General features: G+C 42.2%; 1 protein-coding gene across 1 annotated transcript in view; it reads right to left on the bottom strand.

Moving 5' to 3' along the window:
- The window catches only part of NOTCH2 (notch receptor 2), a gene marked incomplete at its 5' end in the record, with an annotated part of 177,680 nt that overhangs the window by 31,156 nt on the left and 125,897 nt on the right, over window positions 1-20,627 (bottom strand). The window contains 11 exons of the mRNA XM_079314138.1: window positions 712-864; window positions 963-1,082; window positions 1,625-1,770; window positions 3,186-3,378; window positions 5,002-5,112; window positions 5,591-5,824; window positions 9,061-9,174; window positions 10,297-10,410; window positions 12,110-12,298; window positions 13,356-13,511; window positions 15,091-15,324. Of these exons, the coding sequence (XP_079170264.1) occupies window positions 712-864; window positions 963-1,082; window positions 1,625-1,770; window positions 3,186-3,378; window positions 5,002-5,112; window positions 5,591-5,824; window positions 9,061-9,174; window positions 10,297-10,410; window positions 12,110-12,298; window positions 13,356-13,511; window positions 15,091-15,324 (1,764 nt within the window). The remainder of the gene's footprint in view (window positions 1-711; window positions 865-962; window positions 1,083-1,624; window positions 1,771-3,185; window positions 3,379-5,001; window positions 5,113-5,590; window positions 5,825-9,060; window positions 9,175-10,296; window positions 10,411-12,109; window positions 12,299-13,355; window positions 13,512-15,090; window positions 15,325-20,627) is intronic.

The following is a 20,627-nucleotide window of genomic DNA, read 5'->3' as shown; positions in this document are numbered from 1 at the left end:
TTTTAAACACATGACATTTCTCAGGAGACTGTGATTTTATCTGATGATGTTATAGAATATACCCAGTAAGAAAAAAAGCTACTATGTATTTGGTTTCCCTTATAAACAGCAGTGTCAAGGACATGAAATTAATATTTGTTTTCTTGCAACATGAGCCATTTCAGTACTCATCAGTGCATGGGCTACTCTCCTGAAACTGATGCCTATTCCAGAACAGAGGCCCTTCCTGCTGCTTCATTTGTTTTCAAATATGGATTAACTGGAACTGCAACAGGGCCCACTCCTCCCAGAATATTAATGCCAGACAGAACTTCAGGAAGAACTACCATACCTCAGATTCCCACCACACCTCAATCAAACTTAATGTTGAAATACAGGTAAGCCCTGCAGTGGCACTTCAACTTGATGCATTAAAATTTCAGGCAAATACAATTTTGCATTTAACAGTGCTTCTTATTAAAGTATGTAAACTCTAAAGACCTTTTCAAGTTAAGGATCTGGGAACAACAGCTGCCATCAGTTAGGACACCGTGGTCCATTTCCAGTGTCTGAACACGATGGATTTTGACTGCCTCAAAACTGAAATTTGGTTGGTTTTTTTTTTCCTTTTGGCAAGAGATCATAAAAAAAAAACCATTGAGAACCTGTCAAAGAGCAGTCAGCAAATTTAGTTTTAGGAAAAGAAGTGGAAAGGACTGAGCTGATACCCACTGGCCAGGCAGTCGTCGATGTTGCTGTCGCAGTCCCCTCCGGTGAAGCCAGGCCGACACTCACACAGGTAGCTGCCCTGGATGTTGTGGCACAGAGCATGGTTTTTGCAGGGCTTGGAGAGACACTCATCAATATCCACTGTGCACCTTTCCCCTGAAACGTGGAGAGCCCAAGGGTGAGACCTCTCACAAAGCAATGGCCAAGAGCTGGTGCCAGCACTGAAAGAACAAAGCCTTTCCCACCCACGTTACCTTCCCAGCCAGGGGCACACTGGCAGCTGTAGCCTTCAGAGTCAGGAGATTCTTGGCAGATTCCCGAGTTCTCACAAGGATTAGGGGAACAAGGAGAAACCACTACCTGGCAGTTCACACCTGGAGAACAGAATGGGGAAAAGCAGAAGAATGTGCTGCTAAGAGCTTGGTGTTTCTTGGAAGAATGAACAAAGAGGTTGCAACTCACGTGATTATCCCACACTGCAGTGGACACACATTTTGAAAAATCTCAGCAGAAGCAAAAGGACAGCAGAGCACTCCTCATGGGCTCAGTGTAGAAGCAGCCATGACCATTTTGAGTTTAATGCCCCTCCATTTTCCAGGGCAATTTATATAAATTTCATCCTTTACAAAGAAAATTTAGCTAAGCTTCCAATAGGACATTTCTTATAGAGTCCAAGCAAGGCTTAGACAAGCTCTTGCTAAGTATTTCATTATTCTATCATGTCTACAGGAACTGATTGCAATTTAACTTCTATTACTGTGTCATGTCTATAGGAACTGACTGTAATTTAACTTCATACAGCCATGGCATTTCCCATATTGATTACTATTTCCATGAAGTTTAATAAAAAGAAATTACACTAAAGGTGCAGTGGAGTAAAAAGGGAAAAGGTAACAAATTTTCTCTGAATTTTCACCTTTGAATCCTTTCTTACAGGTACATCTGTATCCATTCAGCAGATCCTCACAAGTTCCTCCATTCTGGCAAGGGTTTGATTTACATTCATTCCCTTCTGTTGAACAGTAATCTCCTATCCAGCCTGGGTCACAGACACACTTGTACCTTGAAAGGCAAAAACAGCAGCAATTTTAGGGCTTTTTGAAGTAACTCCTCTACCATTTTTTTCTGCAGATTAGTTTTGGAGAGAAAACCATAAGAACTCTCTTTAGAAGAGCCCTAAATTGCTTTAGATTGCTTAACCCAGCTGTATAGTTTTGAAAGTACTGAAAATAAACCCTCCCTTAAAACCACACTTCCCTCATTACAGTTTTCACAAAGTGCTCAGTCAACCAGCAATATGCTTCAGCTTTGATAAGACCATCTCAACATATTCAAACAAAGACAGAAAGAAAAAAAAAGACTGAAAAAAAAAAAGTGGAGGGGAACAATAGGTTCCAAAGATAACTAGACTGATTTAATACCAAATAGTGGTTTCAAATGAAAACAGCTGGCTGGGAGCAATCTTCTCCATCACGTTTCAAAATCTGAAGTAGAGCACACCCCACCCACATGACGTAGAAGGGCTTGGTGAATCACCCTGGACTCAGGCCACACAACCCACCCTGGCCTCTCTCCCTGCCCTGCAAACACAGCTTCTTTCACCTGGCATGGTGTTAGGTGTACAGACAAGTGACAGACAAGATGAACAAAAATCTGTTTTCCAAGCTTACAAGGAGGCTGGATTAGCAATGAAGTCAGCCTTCCTGCCAGCTCCAAGGATAGTGCTGCATCCTGCCCTACAGAGCTACCTGCAGCAGCAAACCACTTCCTCGCCCAAGTGCTGACAACACTTCCCAGGATGCAGCACATATTTGGGAGGCTATTCCATGTATAGATGAGAACTTTCACAAACAAAACATCCCCAGTCCTACCATTACCAAAAAGAAATCTTATTTAGGACTCCCAAAATCAGCACTTGGTCTTCCTGGATGGGAAGATTCAGAAGCAACTACTGTCATCAAAATAGCCAGAGAGAATCTTCCTTGCCTTTCTCAGGCATGCAGCAAAATGAGTAAAGCTGACAAAATCTTGGCAGTGGACAAAGTGTCCAAGTGAAATATCCATTCCCAGTGCTAAAGTCGTCAGTCTGTTCCTTGATATAGTGTTTGGTTAGGAAGAACAGCACTAGCCAATAAAGACAATCCCCATGCTCAATGCTTTAGTATTTGATGGAATAGATTGCTGGTGCTGCTGCTCCAGATTTAATTTCTTCATCTTAATTGCACTCCCTCAACTCACTAGAAAAATCAAACCCTCCCTCTAGATGGTGGCAGAACACCCTGCACTACATGCCCATGCAAAACCAGCAAACAACACAAGGCAGGAGAGAGGTTTACACCTTGCTGTGATTATGTCCAATAAATCAGATAAACTGGGCTGCGAATCGGAGAAATTAGAGAAAAACGAGAAGCTGGAAGTCTGGGCAAAGCAAGAACCACCAACCCATGAGGCAGCAGGCAGGTGAGAGGAGCCCTTACCCCGTGGCAGTGTGTGTGCAGTTGCCATGCAGGCAGGGGTTGCTGAGGCAGCCATCCGCCTGGGACTGGCAGTGGGGATGGTGGAAGCCCTCGGGGCACACGCAGCGGAAGCCGTTCACCTCGTTGACACACGTGCCCCCGTTGTGGCACGGGCTGGACGTGCACTCGTCGATGTCCGTGTTACAGCGGGGCCCTGGGGAGGAAAACAGAGCTCACTGAGCAGCACTCCTCACCACAGGGCTGGCTTTGCAACAACACACTGAGACACAGCTCAGGAAAGCCAAGGCAGCAGCGTGGAGCTCCGTGCTTTAACTCCAGCCAAGGGAAGCATTTCTGAGAGATGCAGCGCTTTGCTGTGCCTGGAAAACGGCACTTACACTCAGCAAGTACTCACAAACCATTCCAGAACCTCCAGGAAAAATCACCCGTTAATATTGATTAGGAAAGCAAAAACCACTCAGCTGTATCATGCTTGCAACAAACCTCTTGAGCTGCACTTGTTGTAGCCCTGCTCCTGAGGTACCTACCCTTTGAAGAACCAATACTGCCCAAATGTCTGCAGTAAATACGGTTCTTGTGGTTTTATTGCGCAAAAGGGGCTCTAAAAAACACCGTTTCCTGTTTTGCCTGCCTCTGATTACGACTGCAAGATCCTTGAAGCAGTGACCAAAAGGTCTTGTGAAGCTGGAAAGCTAAACAGAGTGAATGATGCAGTAAGTTGAAAGCATTTTTGACAGAAGGAAATGACAAAGCAACAAGACACCACGCAAGCCAGCTCCTTAAAGACTGGAGTACACCAATTCATCATGTCACTGAATTATTTTAACAGCAAGAGATCCAGCAGGATAGCAAATATGGAATGCCAGCAGTACAGAGAGTGGTAGGCATGAGTGATCAGCATCATCCCTCATCTTGTTCTGGGGACTAGAGAGTACCACCGTGCCAGAGCCAGAGGAAGGGAGAAGGAGCACCAGGAGGTTAGAAAGACCCCCAAGAGAAAAGCACAAGACACATGAAACCTTTTAGTGCTTTTTCTAATGCATTTCAGATCTATTCTAATTAGAATAATTCAGTAATAAACTAATAACAAATGTGATGAGAAAGCTGTAATAAACGGCAGCAACTGCCTCACAATAATTATTTTGTACTACCCTCCATGGCTCAAAACAAAAATGCCCCTGTAAACAGTGGTGAGATGTGCTTTGGTCATCAGAAATAGTCCTGATGTTGACTCAGACTTCTAAACATGGATCCAGAGGGGTCTAACCACTTCTTTTTTCAGCCACATTTTTACTGTACTAGAGAAATTTTGTAGCTTAAAAAGAAAACAAAACAGACCATACTATGAAAGAGAAGTACTGAAAAAGATCAGGTTATTCATCTGAAGACTTCAGAGCAGGAACCAGGTCATGAGAACACCAAGTTAATGCTCTGATTTCACAGAAATAGAAATACTGCTCATGGTCAAAGCCCAAAGTAGAGTCTAATCAAACACCTCTCCATATTGTCCACAATCTCTTCGTCCCTGGAAAGAGGCTGTAAATAATAAACCGAAGTCATGTGGGTTTATTTGTTATAAAACCAAGAACCATGAATTGGACTTAATTACCTAACAAGAATGGCATTTCACAGCACAGATTAGACCATTTTTCTGCTTGGTAGAACTGGTTGTAATGTAAGATGCTAAGATCCAAAGATTAGGATTTACTGAGACACCAGCAGAATCCCCTGCAGTCAGTATGCAAAGCACAGCTTCCCTGGCTACTCAGATAACTATCTTCAAAACAATTCTGAGCTCTGGGGCAGCTGACTTTACCTGTAAATCCAGGTTTGCAGGCACAGTTGTAGCGATTAATGCCATCAATACAGTCCCCATGAATGCACGGGTTACTGGCGCAGTCGTCAAAGTTGTTCTCACAGTTCACTCCTGGATTAAAAAAAAAAAAAAAAAGAGTTAGAGGAATAAGGAGGGTAAACCTTACAAAGAAGACAACAAAACTGTTTTCCTAAAATAGCCAAATTAAGAATCCCACCTGCTTCAAACTGGGGGCAACTTAAACAGGTGATGATGCAGAAGCACTGAAACACCAAGGAATGTCACCTGAGAGCCACTGGGTGCTGGCTGAATACAACCCTGAACTTGTATTAAATATTTAACCAAAGGAATAAACATTTTGAACACTATGCCTAATTCTTCTGCAGGCCTAACTTTTTTGGACTAAAGAGGAAGCAAATTCTCCCAAGATCAGTTGCAGCATCAGTGAGGGTTAGGCAATCCACACAAACACAGCAAAGTTCAGCAAGGAAAAGCAATGCGAAAACGATACTCTCACACCACAATCTCTCTCAAATTGAGCACACATAACAAATAATTATATGCTTGAATCCAAGGCTGTTTTACACACCTGAGGTGCCCAGCAAGCAGTTGCACTGGTAGCCATTGACCAGGTCGATGCAGCGCCCTTGATGGAGACAAGGGTTGCTGTGGCACTCGTCGATCTGCTCACTGCAGATGGCACCCATGTAGCCAGGATTGCAGATACACGTGTAGGAATCGATGCCATCCTGGCACTCCCCGTGGTGGCAAGGATCAGGATCACAGTTGTTGATGTTCTCCTCACACAGAAGGCCAGTAAAACCTGAGGAAAACCACCAGCAGGAGTAAGGAATGAGTTAACTGGTAGGATGCTGCAGTGAGTATAGAAAGAACTGTATCAAGATCAGCAAAGTGGCAGAGAGAGCAAAGGGTAACTGGGCACCTCAACTGCATTTCCAGCCCTGGAACACAACACTCTCCACTGCTCACAGCATTACAGAACAACACCATGCATGGAGAACCCTGGCACTGGAAGTGGTCACCATCAGTTTATTTGGAACAGCAGCCACAAGAGCAAACATGTACATCTCCATAAGAAATATTTACTTGCATCAGTATAAACTATCTGAAGGCACACTCCTGCCATTATTGCCCCTACACAGTAACAGGGGGGCAGAGTGAGGCTGACCTTGTTAGAATTAGAAGTTATTGCAAAGATGCTGCTGAAACCTTCCCAAGGGACCTCCCTTGGCTCATGTCAAAGCTTCTGCAGCTCTGCTTATTAGAAAGTTTCTTGCCTCTTTCACTGGGAAACTTTTCAGTAACTGCAATCAAACACCAACTGCAAACTTATTGAAGGCTGCATGCAACCTCTGGGTTAGGAGCAATGAAACAAGCAGCAATTTGGCCTGTTTCATTCTGCTTCAGCTGGGAAACATCCTGAGCAACGGAGAAGGACAAAACCTATGCACAGAAAGGGCTAGAGAGTTCAGGAAGCTAAGAGCAGCCAACAACTCCCTCAAGAGCCCTGCCTTCCATGATGGAGCAGAGCTAATATAATATAAATATTATATATTACAATTTCAAATAAGTGGTTTTCAGAGCTGAGGTTTTGGAGCAACCGCTCACCCTGCCTTCCAGGAGCTGAAAATCAGGAAGGCAGAACTTGAAATTTCAATACCCCAGCTGGAGACTGATACAAACCAAGCTGCAGGGAATTTCAACAGCTGAAGAGTGGTTCTCACCTGAGTATTATAAGTGGATAAGAGGCTCCCCATTTTTCATACAGGTTTGTGGTTATTTCTGTGGTCAAACATACCAGGTGACGGCTAACATTTCCAAGTTCTGCGAACGTGTGCTTGGATGAATGGGTGTGGAAGTGGGTGGGGAGAGGGAAGGGAAGCTAGTTAGAGAGATGGATATAAAAAGATGTTAGGGAAGGAGGAAAACAAACTGATAAGGGGATAAATGGTGGCAGAGGGGAAGGAAAAAAAAAGAGGGTGGAGACAAATAAAAGAGGAAAGACCTGAAACAACCCAAGAAAAGAAAAGCCATGATCTACCACTGGGAAGGAGAAGTGGAATAATGCCAGAAGGGAAAGAAAAGACAAAAAGCAAGCAGTAAATAGAGCTATCTGTACAGCATTTGGCCAAACATTTTGCAGTTTTCAATCACATCGGCAGCCGGCCATTACCATTCAGGGAACACATCACTCACATTATGAGATCAGCAGAGCAAGAACACACTCAAACATTATTGTCCAGAAACTGACCTGCCCCCATGAGGAAATCCACATTTCAGTCTTACAGAAGGCTGTCAATATTAAATATAATACTTAGCACACGTTCATTCAAAAGGCATTACCTTGCCTGTTATTGTAGCTCAGCTGAGCCACTCAGAGACCAGGAATAGTTCTGGATCTCTTAACTGAATATACCTCACCAAAAAATGATTTCTCTCTTTGCAGACCAAGAGTTAGACTAGGAATAAAACATTTGGATATACAATATGAGAATCCTTCAGGCAGGATGGAAAACAGCCCTAATACAGAGTTCCTCCTTCCATTTTCAGCCAAAGATTTAACCAAGGATTTTACTAAAAGCTGCTGCTTCAGTAACATGCATTTGGTTGCTTTCAGCCTGAAAATGATCCATTACACCATTTGCCTTCATGGAAGCAATTGTCTTCCCTCCTCAGGTGGGATATCTAGAATTTCTGTGTTGAGGTGATTTATGCAGTTTTAGTGCCAAATTCAGGATTTGCTTTTCAAGGCACAGCTCTCCACATTGTCCTCCTCTACACAACCCAAGACCCTCCCAGGCCTGATAAGCTCTGCACTCTCAGTGAATGAAAGCAACCAGAACTCACACCAGCTTGAGAAAGACTAAAGCAGTTTCTCACTTTGGAGAAGATTTGAGCTTTTCCTTCTTTTTTTGCATTTGTCTGCTTAGTTTGTCACATGAAGTAGCCAAAAGGAAAATTCTGACCACAGTAGTTATTCCTATCCTGGTCAGAATTACTGCATTCTTCTTCTTCCAACAAATTCAATGCCTCTTCAGGAACTTTGGGAATGGTGGAGACCATGTGTGAGAAAAAACAGGCTATTTTCAGGCTAATCTCTGCTGCATTCTGTGCAGTGAAATCAAATTTGCCTTAATAATTTGATTATTGAAATGATTCAAAAAGAGAAAAGTTGCACATAAATCTAACCAACCTCACTGCACATTACTGGGACTAAGGTAGCTCCAGGAATTGTTCAGCTTCTTCCCTAATGGAAGAGCTCAAGCCAAGGCATTCCATACCTGAATCTGCATCATGAGCAGAGCATCAGGCATCACTGACTGAAAACAACCAAGAACCAAGCTGTTATATTCTGATTCTCTTTACTGAGAATTAGAATATAACAGCTCTGAACCCTCTTATTTGACCAGATGTAAAAATGGAGATAAAAAAAAAAAATCTACATCACCCCTGGAGGTCTGAAGATAAGAAAATCCTGTAATTAAAACTGACGCTTCTGAATATGTAATTCACCAGGCATTAAAAAAATCACCTGAGCTCCAGCCACAGCTCTGTCAAAATTTCTGTGTGACACCTGACAAGTCATTTCAGCTACTCTCTGGTAGGCAGCTACTGAGTGTGGAATTTCTCCCACAACTGTTACTGCATTGCAGTCATAGCCTTTTTGACATGAAATAGGCTGATGCATCAGGAATCAGAATCAGAAACACTGCTCTGTCCAGCTCTTGTTTTTTGGCTGCACACGATATGATCTGACTAGGGAGGTAAACCACAGGTAAGAGCCTTCATGCTGATGTTTTTCCATTTGTGGACTCCACAGCTAATACAGAAGAGGCTGTCATCTTCTGGGAAGCAAAAGATGGTGTTGATTTCTCTACTTAAATACTATTCCCTGCCCAAAGGAGTGGACAAAGGTCTGCAACAAACAAGCAGCAATTCAGAGAAAGAAAGAAAAAATACTGGCATCTTTGTGAGCAGCCTGTCATGTGTTTAGGTGATGTGTTCTGTTCAGCCAGGGGCTCTGGACAGGAGACTGACCTGTGGCACACTGGCACTCGTAGCCATTGGGGTGGTCAATGCACTTGGCTCCGTTGAGGCAGGGCGTGCTGGAGCAGTCGTCTATGTCGATCTGACACACTGCACCACTGAATCCTGGAAGGCACAGACACAGATGGAAACCCAGGACTCACTGGGAGCTCACCCACACAGCTGCACTGTCAGGAATTGCCTACCAGCAAATCCTCCCAGCCACCCAAACAGAAGCTCAGCAAACCTGCATTCAGTGGCATCATTAAGCACACACACCACACCCCAGGTGGATGGCTCCTCATCCAACCCACCCTCCAAAGGTTTTTTCTTCCAGGCCAAAGCAGCATCAGTTTGAAAACTGAGATGGCCAAGCCAAACAGAAATAAAGCAGATGGAGCTCAAGTGGTGCTCAAGTATGCCTGCCTGCAAAACTGAGAGCACACCAATAAAAATCTTCGAGGTGATCAAAGCTGAAAATAAAATAATGGTGTAAAATAACATCACTAGAGCCTTCAGACTAGAATTACTACAGCAGTATGGAATGTGCTACAGCATAGCACTGGCACTTTCAATACTGTCCTTGAAATAGTTAAAAGAATTGATAGATGACATCAGATGATGCAGATTCTTGGGCAGTTTGAGAAATAAAAAAAAGCCATCAGGAACTTCTCTTGGAGGAAGGAGCCAAAGCAAGAGCCTGAACATCATTAGTCAACAAGAAGGATGGATGCAGAGCAGACTTTTGTAATGTATATTCTGAACTCAAAATTTTTTGTGAGCCTTGAAGAAAACAAGTGATGCTCACTCTACACACAGCTAACATTGATCCCTCAGCTCAGCTCTTTTCCTGTTCTACTAGAGCCCAGTTCATCTCACTGCTCATGCAAGCACCATAAACTACACTAATACAAAACCAGCTTCTGCCTAAAAACCTCAGAAAAAGACAAAAAGCATGCAGAGGGTCTGATCTTGAAAATGTGCTGAGAATCTCACTAGTTTCCACAGCAGAAGCTTGTGTTGCCAGCCACCCTTTTAGATGAGGTGTCCAACTGTGTGTCTGCCAATGCTTACCCAATTATTGCAACCAAAATGAAATTATTCTGATTTAATAGAGATTGCAACTCACTCACTTGAACAGGTGCTGCCCCAAGAACAACAGAAACCCACAAGAAACAGATCCCCCACAACACCTGGGCAGTTCTTGGTAGGATAAAGCAGGAAAAGTTTCCAGAAATAAGAACTCACCAGGAGGACAGACACAGAGGAAGCGGTTGACTTTATCAAGACACACTCCATTGTTCACACAGGGATTACTTAGGCATTCATCAATATCTTCTTCACAGTGAACTCCTTTAAAACCTGTTAAAAAAAAGAAAATAAATAAGAAGAGGTGGCTGAAGGCTGTAGAAAGTGCCCTTGAGAGTGTAACTGCCTCTTACACCAGTGCTGAAACTCTAAGCAGAGTTTCATTGCAAGTTTGCAGTCTGGACAGAAACTATGAGGTAAGAATATACACCAGGGGTTATAAAAAGGGATGTTGATTGTGTAGGTTTCACTGTTGCTGAAGATGCTCACCCAAGCAGCAATAGCAGCAGACTATGCTGAATTCACATCCAATGTTTTCCTCCACTTGAGAAGGGGTTATGTTAATTGCTTTGTAAAAGGTATATAAACAAACACAACAGATAGTTTTAGCTCAAGGGCTTTTAGCTAATCGCAGAGTTCAATAAAAACATTAAGGAGGGTGAAATACTTGGAGCTAGCCTTTCCTGTTTCATCTTTCAAAACATATTATATATTAATAAATACCATACTAATAAAAGCTCACTCTAATTGTCATGGTATCAGCTGATCACCTGCAGGGGTCACAATTCTTTATTTATATTTATGTTTTTAGTACTTTGTAAGTCTGTGCAGCTGGAAACTTGCATCCTTCTCTTTTTTCACCACTTTCTCTCAGAGTGTAAAACTGGTCATTGGTCATATTTACCATGCAAATTTTACAAGCACAATTTCAGTCAATTCACCTTTCTTACAGTGACTTCCTCAGTTCAATGGGAGCTTGCATTATTTGGGGTATTTTAAGCAAAGAAAAACCTCAAACACCATTATCCAAAATCATCATGCATACACCTCAAAACACAGTCACTCTTTTAAGGGCTGCACCTGCTTTGCTTTCACAAAGAGAAGTCTCTGGACATGCACTCTACCAGGTATAGTAACAAATACATTCACACATACCCAGCTAACTTCCTTCACTGATGCACAGATTGGTTTCTTTCTCAGCCCTCTAATTGCTTTCTCCCTCCCACACACAAATGGCAGGTCCTCCTGGCTGGTGCCACCACAGCAGGCTCTCTCTCACCATTTAGCCTCACCCTTTTGCAGCTTTGTGCTCCACCTCAGCAGAGCTGGCAACCCTCCCTGAGCTCTGCCTTTATTACTTTTAGGGTTTGTTTTTTTTTTCCTTCTTGCCAGGCATGAAAGGCATGAGAGATGGAATTTTGTGTTGGGACTCAGATGCTTATTAATAACTATATATGTTACAGTGAGTGCTACAGCACTTCTAGCTAACAAGACAAAATGGTGAGATGGTGATGGATCTCGCTTGTTGCAAGGTCTTTTAAGGCCTAATTGTCTAATTAAAAGCTAACACTTAAATTATTTTTACTTTTGACAAAATGACCAAACACCTGTGACCCATAGTGCAGCATTTTCTATCCAATCATAAAAATACCACTACATCCAAGAAGAAAGAAAATCTCTGCCCTAAAACCTCCATCTTGCCTTCTACTTATTACTATATTCTAAAACCCCAAACTCTAAACCCTTCACCATGTGATACTGCACACTTTTATTCAAACTACACACCAGTGATTCTAGTTCTCTCTAAATTTTGGAAGCCTTCTCCAAAGCCTTAGGTTAAAAGCAATGTTCCCTTGGAGGTCAGTGTCTAACAGCACAGAAAGCTCAAAACTCTCAGTTCCCAGGGTTCCAAATGCTTTCTGGTTTCTTTTCCCTTGCTTCAAGTCCCATCTTTGCCAGAAACTCTGCTCACCTGGCATGCAGAGACAGGTGAATCCCCCAATTTTATCCAGGCAGGTGGCATCATTTTGGCAGGGGTTGGAGTGGCACTCATTGATGTCCATCTCACAGCGAGGTCCTGTGTAGCCCTTCAAACACTCACAGTGGAAAGAGCCCTCTGTGTTCACACATTTCCCAGCATGCTCACATGGATTGCTGTTTGCTGCAAGAAAAGTATAGATGTGTGTATATGTGTGTGTCAAAAGCTCTCCTCAGAGCAGGAAAACCACAGCATTCATTGTTAGTCATGGTCTTTTCCAGGGGGCATTCCTTTCTGGCAGGTAATTTAAGACTGTTCATCCTTCTGGGGAAAGGCCACTGGAGAAAACAGTGGCAGTTACTTGTCTGTCAGGGGCAAAAAGAAGGATTGCTGTCACTACCAGGGACCAGAGGAGTAACTCTGCTTCATGTTACTAATGACAATTCTAAAAAGTTCTGAAAAGAAAAGTATAAGCTAGCAGGGATTGGAGAACTAATGAACTGGCCTTATTTCCAGATCACATGTTGCATTTATTTCATTCCTGAGGCTGACAAAACGCCACAAAACAACCAAACTTGTCCCTTTTGTGTTTTCAAAAAGGAACAGCACTCTTATCCAAGGCAGACTGAGGAAGGAAATTCAAAGAAGTGCTTCTTTCCAACCCTTCCATGAGTGCTGGTTAGGCATTACCTTCACGCATCATGCTCTAGAAGCATGAACGAGCACTCACAAAACTGTGAAGTGAGTCTGTAAGAGTCCAGTTAATCCCCAAAACAACACAACAGCATGCTATCAGAGAACTACAGCTTTAAAAGCCCACGTGGTCACCAGTCTTGGAAGGCACTCAAAAGATCCAGCCATATTCTGCCTGTCAAACAGCCTTGATGTATTTCTACCGAGGCTGTGGCTGCAGCAGCTCCCACATGAACTGTGGTGCTTTCATTGTACCCTGCAGTTCTAAGGGACAGCTCAATTATCACAGCTGTTTGCATGCACTCCCCACACAGTGCTAAAGCCTTCCTGCACAAGGAAGAATGGTTAAGCATCTTGCTGCTTTTCACATTCCACTTCAAGCATGGACAACTATTCCAGCTCAGCCCTTTGCCCCAGGTGCCACACGAGGTTTAAAAAGCACCTAAAGACACTGAAATGGAAGGGGGAGAGCACAAAATGAGCCCCAGGGTGTGGAGAAGCTGTGATAAAATGTGTGTTCTTGCAGAGAGAGCCAACAGAAACTCACCCATTGCACACTCATCCACATCCTCAGTGCAGTCTGCTCCCTTATGGCCTTGGGGACAGGTGCAGATGTAGTTCCCATTCACAGGGTTGGTGTCACACAGAGCACCTTTCTGGCACGGGTTGCTAACACAGGCATCATCCAAGTGGCACAGAAGACCTAAAGAAGCACCCAAGAGTTTATTAAAACAGAGAGATGAAGCAGTCAGACTGTATTTTACACAAATTTTGTGTCCTGATATTTCAAGTAGAGACTCCCACCGCTAGAAACTTGAGCAATATCTTACAGGCTTGAGCCTATGAACTACCTTAGGGAATTCATCACACACTTAGAGAATATTACATTTAAATACAAATTCTGTTACATTAGAGGTGTAGCACCTCTCCAACAGGAAATTAGCAGACCATTATCATCCTTGCAGCAGTTAACTAACTCTTCTCTCAAACCAGCAGGATAATTTTTTTGACAGCTGAAAAGGTGCACATGAAGCTCATTTTAATTTAGATAGGCAGATCACATTCATTTCCATGTAGCTAGGAGATCCACTTTCATTTAACCTAAACCAGAAAGTTTTCCACAATACCAGTGAGGATGCCCAAAACCTAACACAATTGCACAAAAATACCTACACTTCCTTTCTGGATTCATACAATTATTATAAGAGCAAGTCACACTCATATACAACTTCTCCAGCAAATACAGATTCTGCTAAGGGCTAGAAAAAGATCTTTCCTTGCAACCTAAACTGTAAGGTACAAATACTTCTTTGTCCCTGGCTGTAGGTATTTTGTATGGGGTTAGTTGTATTACTTAATAAGTGGCTTGTTTGTTTGGTGTTTTTGTTTTGGCTTGGTTTTTTATTTTTTATTTAGAGTTAGGATTAAAGTGTAAGAGATGGATTTTTTTGTTTGGATTTGTTTATTAAATTTTATTTAAAGTATAGAGAGTTTTTGTAGTATTTTTAGCTACTAGCTAAAAGTGAGTAAAATGGAGGCGAACTTAGCTAGTTACAAGGTTTTTTAAAGTTAAACAGTTTAACTTTTTTTAAAGTTAAACAGAAAGAGTTAATACTTATTTACATTTTTGACTTAATAACTAAACACTTGTGACTTGTAATGTAGTGGTAACTACTTAGCTACTAGGGGAAGGGAAGGAAGGGAAGGAAGGGAAGGAAGGGAAGGAAGGGAAGGAAGGGAAGGAAGGGAAGGAAGGGAAGGAAGGGAAGGAAGGGAAGGAAGGGAAGGAAGGGAAGGAAGGGAAGGAAGGGAAGGAAGGGAAGGAAGGGAAGGAAGGGAAGGAAGGGAAGGAAGGGAAGGAAGGGAAGGAAGGGAAGGAAGGGAAGGAAGGGAAGGAAGGGAAGGAAGGACACTTAAGAATTTTAATTTTGTCTCATACTTATTATGTTTTAAAAGCTTAATAATTAAAACTCTCCACTATGTGCAATTACACGCTTTTATTCTAACTACACACTTGTGATTTTAACTCCATCACTCAAATTTGGAAGCCTTCTCCAAGGCCTCAAGTGAAAAGCAGTGTTCTCTTGGGGGCAAGTGCCAGAAAGCACAGAAAGTTCACAACTCCCAGTTTCTGGCTTTTAACACCAGGCTCCAGGGGTTGAACAGCTGTTCGCTCACGCACTGCGCTTCTCCTTTTAGCGGCGAAGCGCGGCAAACAACCACACAACGCTTCCAACCCCAGCAAGAGCCTCCCGTGGAAGCTGCAGGCTGTGTGCCCTCACCTGCCTTTCCCTCTGGACAGATGCAGGAGAAAGAAGCCACCCTGTCGATGCAGGTGGAGCCGTTGGCGCAGGAGGCGGTGAAGCAGTCGTCGATGTTCTTGCTGCAGTCGTCGCCGCTCCAGCCGTTGACGCAGACGCAGGCGTAGCCCCCGTTGTGGTTGGTGCAGGTGCCCCCGTTCTGGCAGGCATTGGGCTGGAGCTGGCATTCATCCACATCCTCGGTGCAGAACTGGCCTGGGGCACACAAACAAGCAGGTTTAGTGGCACTCGAGATGCTCACGCTCAAGGAGGTTCCTGCACAGACACGACCAAATGCTGCACCCCCCAACTCCTTAGTTCCAGTGCCAGAACTTCCACAACAGGCAAAGACAACCAGTATCCCTAAATGACCCCACAGCAGGAACTGGGCTCCAAATGACTTTGAAAGGAATGACCTCAAAAGGAATCACTTTAAAAAGGCACAGTGTGAGCATAGTGGAGATTCACCTATGAGGAGAAGCAAAAACAATGAAGTGCAGCCAGAGAAGAGATGGCATGACAAAAAAATCTTGGCCAAAGGTGTATCAACAGACCAGCAGCACAGCAGAACTTAATTATATCCTACATAATTAATCAATGATGATTACTTATTGAGGAAGAATAAAATTCTTAACACTCTTCCACCTGAAATACATATTTTCCTTGCCCCAGATATTGCACAGAAAACCACAAATATTTGGAGGTTGCTTGGTTGTTAAGAGGTTGTTTGGTTTTTTTCCTAGTAACAAAATAAATAATCTAAAAGTGTTCTTATAACTGGAGATATTAGACAGAAGAAAACAAACGTACACTCTCTGAGAGATTTAAAGAGAAGGACCAAAGGACCAGTAAGTATGAAATAATTTTCAAAGGATGCTGAACTTTACAGTCACATCTACAGAAAGCTCTGCAATTCACACTTAGTGTTTTTTTGCTGAAATTCATCTTGCCTTGACATCAAAATCTGGAAAACCTACCACTTGCAATAATATTTTGCTTCAATAGTTATTCATCTTCCCCATTAAAGATGCACAGTTTACATTTAAGCCAAAATTGTTTAGCTGGAGTTCCAAGTAATTTTGAGTTTCCTGAACAGATAAAACCTCACAAGCACCCGCTCACTTCTTTCCAGGCTGGCATATGGGTACACATGTGCAACCACAGATTACTGGTCACAGTCCACAATCTTCTTCTTGATAAACTATTTCTCTCCTTTCAGTTACATTAAAAACTCTCCAAGCACTGAAAGCTTGCCTTTTTCTTTTTTTCTTTCACACTTCTTGGTAGCTTGCTTTTGCCACCCTTCCTAGAACTTTGATAGGATGCACACAGCATGAGAAGATGACCCTTTATCAGAAAGTAAGATTTGATTTGTTTGATGTGACCTTCCCCTCTTCCCCAGCTTTTCTCCTCTCTCACTGGCTTCCAGCAGCTTTCTGTTATTTGGGCCAAGGCTCTTCTGTAAATGTGCTTCTACCACAAGATTTCTCCAGCTATTCTAGCTGCTGTAAATTACATTTACATTCACATGGAATTCCCCTTGTATTCCAAGAATAAGAAATCCAAAAGCAGGCCACAGGTCTTCCCTGCCAATGCACCTGGGCTCCAGTTTATCCAGGCTTGCCAAATTAAAAATACTTATTAGATGTTGATAAGTCACATTGTTTATTAATGGCACAGAAATAATGATGTGAGAGCACAGACACACCCTCCTCCATTACACCAAACTGAAACACTTATCATGAGCAGGAATCTAAAAATGCCCTAACTTAACCATCTTCATCTACTAAACTCATAATTCCTTTTGTTTTCAAAGTACTTAGATAAATTCTAGTATTTGACCCTGTGAGACTTGTATTTTTTTTTCCACTTAGGGGCAAATAAATAAAAATATTAAAAAAAAAAAAAAAGTTGCACAACTGTGTTCTGTGCATATGTTCTGTTCTTTGGTAGAACTTCTACAAAACAATAATTTTATCACTTGAAAGACCACAACAAAATTTTGACAGTAATGATAATTACAGCAGAGTTTCCAGAATGAATCTTCAATTCTTGGTTTGCTTAGCGAAACACTGGGGGAGAAGTCATTTCTCCTTGCTATTGTTACCTTTAAAACACCTCTGTGCATTATGAACAAACAAACCATGCATTTATCACTGCAGAAATGCTTTGTTCAGGAGCTTTCAGTGCTGGCTTATCAGTGAAAGGAGTCAGGGAGCTGGGGCTGGTTCTGAGCAGTCACGCGTATCTCGCAGCTCAACACGCTCGCCTTCCTCCAAGAAAAAATAATCAAGACCTTATTTGCTTATTATAAAAGTGATTTTCCTTCTGTTCTTGGAGGGGGCCCTCTCTGAGGAGCTCTTACAAGCTTTTGGCCCAGCCAGCCTGAGCTGCTGCCACCAAAGCGTTTTCAGCCACACCACAAAAAAATCATCTGCCTTTTGACTGGCTGAACAGAGCTCAATATATAAATAAACATAAACCATAACTCAAAGTATGAAATAAAACATTCTGTGGGCTTTCAGCAAGGGTGACTGAGTGTGGGAGTACATTATTTTAATTTGCATCTTTTTTGCTGTTGGGGGCTTTTTTTTGGTTTTTTTTTTAAAGCAAAGATGGGTTAACTAATCATCCATATAAACTATCAGGGCTTGGTTCTGACTTCCCATTTCAAGTGTCAGCAGTAATATCAACACTTAGGACTTTTTTTAGGATTTTTTTTATGAGCACTCACCCTCCACTTCTAGAAAGGACAGTACCAAGTGACATCACTGGTGTCCTTGCAATAACCCTATGTCCTCGGCTACTCCATTTTTCTGCAGCCCTAAACTAAAACAAACTTTTAAGAGGTCTTTCAATGCTTCCACAATAGAAGAAAAACACAGAGCTTTAACTTCTTCAAGGAATTGGACTGTAGTTTAAAGACAAACAAGATTTGAGCTGCTTGAATCTGGTCCTCACTTGGCTTCTCCAATTTCTAATGCCCCTTTTGCAATACAACTGTCTTTGTGTTTAATTATGAATATGAATCATAGGTCCAGCATAATGCAGTTTGTTTTAAAAACAAATGAAATTCAATTCAATATATTAAGAGGCATAAATGAACAATTAACTAATGCATTTTACAATTGAGTATTTTAATGAAAAGACCTTGTTCTTATTTGGAGACTTCTCTCTGCCAGGCTAGTTAGGTTTAAATTCAAATGAGATGAGTTCTCTGAAATAATTTACTTATGCGATGCTGCTTTGACTTAATTGTAACAAAATTAATACATTTATTTGTAGCTATGTAGTTGGCACGTTTGTTTTCTGCTTGTTAAGAGTTTTAGGAAGAATCAAGTCTTTCATTTGCAGAACAGAAATTCAGCTTCCAAGTGCAAAGTCCATTATGGATTGTACAAACTGCACAGTGTAATACACATGTCCACAACCCAAGTAACTTCTGAATGCTACAACTACTGAATGTTAATTCAACTAGCTGCAAGTTTATGTAGCTATTTCTTGTGCTCCTGCTAGTTTCAATTACATTTCTAAAAGACTCATAGTAAACATAGGCTGAACTAGTGAAGTGTGAACAGCACAATATTTTGATGGAAATGTAGAAACACACACATAAATAGACAACAAGAAAGGAAACACAATTTACTCCAAGAATGTAATGAAAACCTAGGCTGACCTTGATATTTGCAGAGCCTGGGAAATCAGTAAAATGCCAACTCAGGTTCTGAGTGACCTTGTACAAAGTAAACAGCTAGTCCATGCGGTATTTCAAAATTGAAAACTAGAAGTAGAAAAAGGGAACAGCCTTCAACTCTTAGCACTTTTTGCCCACTATGAAACTAAGTCACTTCCTGCACATTTCCCCTCAGAAAAGCCATATGGAGTAAGTCAGACATGTTTGCTGGTTTGATTGCTCCCATTTTCAGAACTTCAGGAACTGCAAGAACTCCAGGAGCTTCTCTCTTGGCAGGCATAGGGTTCAAGGCCTCCCTCAAGTAGCAGTACCAGATCTCATTGATGAAGAACTGCCAGCCCTTCTCCTTCTTTATGCCAGAAAGAAAATAAAGCCTGATTTATACAGGTAAAGCAGCATGCAAAATTAGAACAACCCCATACTGAAAGTGAGGAGCATCAAACCAGTCAGTGAAACATTCACCCTGGAAAGCAGCTCCAGACATCTCCAAAAAGCTGATCCTACCAAACCTCAATTCATTGATGCTGCAGCTGAATGCAGGACCTTCAGACAGTTCAATCTGAGGACTTCATCTCTGGCAGAACAGATTTTCCATAAAGGAGAACATTTTCTTCGGCTCTTAACAGCAGCAAAGTCTGCTGATGCACAGCTGGAGTATCAGAGGCTAAAGCTCCTGACAGCAGACCTAATACAGCTTAATCACTAAAAACATTTTGTAGGGCAAAGGGTGCAAATACTTTCCTGTGCTTTGGAAAAAAAAAAACAACAAAAACCCAGTTCCTTGAAAACTGAGCTGGGAGGAGATGGCAATATCCCATTTATCTCAAAATCACAACCAGCCCAGTACTGAGCTCAGACTGAACTGGAAGTCAGAATATCTTACAAGTTTAGTGATACTGGAACAACAGCTTGGTGAGGATCACAAACTGGTCCTTAAGAGACTCAGTGGAAGGGGAGCATCAGGTTTCAAGAAGCTTTTATGCAGTCATACACTCAGTAGCTCAAGAAGTTTGTCACTTATCTCAGACACAGCACACAGGGAAGTGGTCACAGCTCTCCTGAAAGAGTTACCTGGGAACTATAAACCAGACCTAGGCAAATAGTTTTTCCAAGAGTAGCTTAATTCACAAAGTATTCCAGAGATTGCTGTATGGGTATTGAATACAACCAGTGTAGCTCAAAAAAGCATGGCTCACTAGAACTGTTTGCATCTCAAATTCAAATTTCAAAGGACTACTAGGTGAGAAGGTGAACAGCATCTTATCAAGACTCAAGAAGGGGCTAAGAGATAAGGAGCAGTGTTTGCATAAATGACCAAATCTAATCGTGGCAGAAGGTAATCAGTGCCACGCTCCAAAGGACCAGGCAGTTTCTTCTCCTCTCCAACCACACATGTGGACATTCAGGATGCCAGCTGGCAGGCATGGAAGGACAATCCTCTGGCCAGTTCTGTCTTGTAACAAAAGAAAAATGTCTGCATCGACAGTGAAACACAACATGCATCCATCAGCTCAAAGCTCAGTTTCCTCAGGCTCCTGTGTGAGCCTCCTCAGCAAACAGGAAGGGAAAATGGCATGGAACCATTGAGCCTTCTAGGAAAATGATATCTATGAAAAATACCTTAGCTCCCATGTTTTTGAATTGTATATTTGCAAAAGTGTTCAGTTCAATCCACTGAACCATCCATACTCCTTGAAAAAGTTCAGCAACAATTACCACACACAGGCAATGAAGTGTCTAATTAATGAACAAAAGGTGATGAAACCATAGGCAGTGGTGACTTTTACAAAATAATATTTCTGTTTTCCAAGAGGAAGCCAGGGAT

The sequence above is a fragment of the Erithacus rubecula genome (genome assembly GCF_903797595.1).
Source record: "Erithacus rubecula genome assembly, chromosome: 10".
In the NCBI taxonomy this organism is placed as follows: Eukaryota; Metazoa; Chordata; class Aves; order Passeriformes; family Muscicapidae; genus Erithacus; species Erithacus rubecula.
This window is presented reverse-complemented; position numbering and strand designations above follow the sequence as displayed.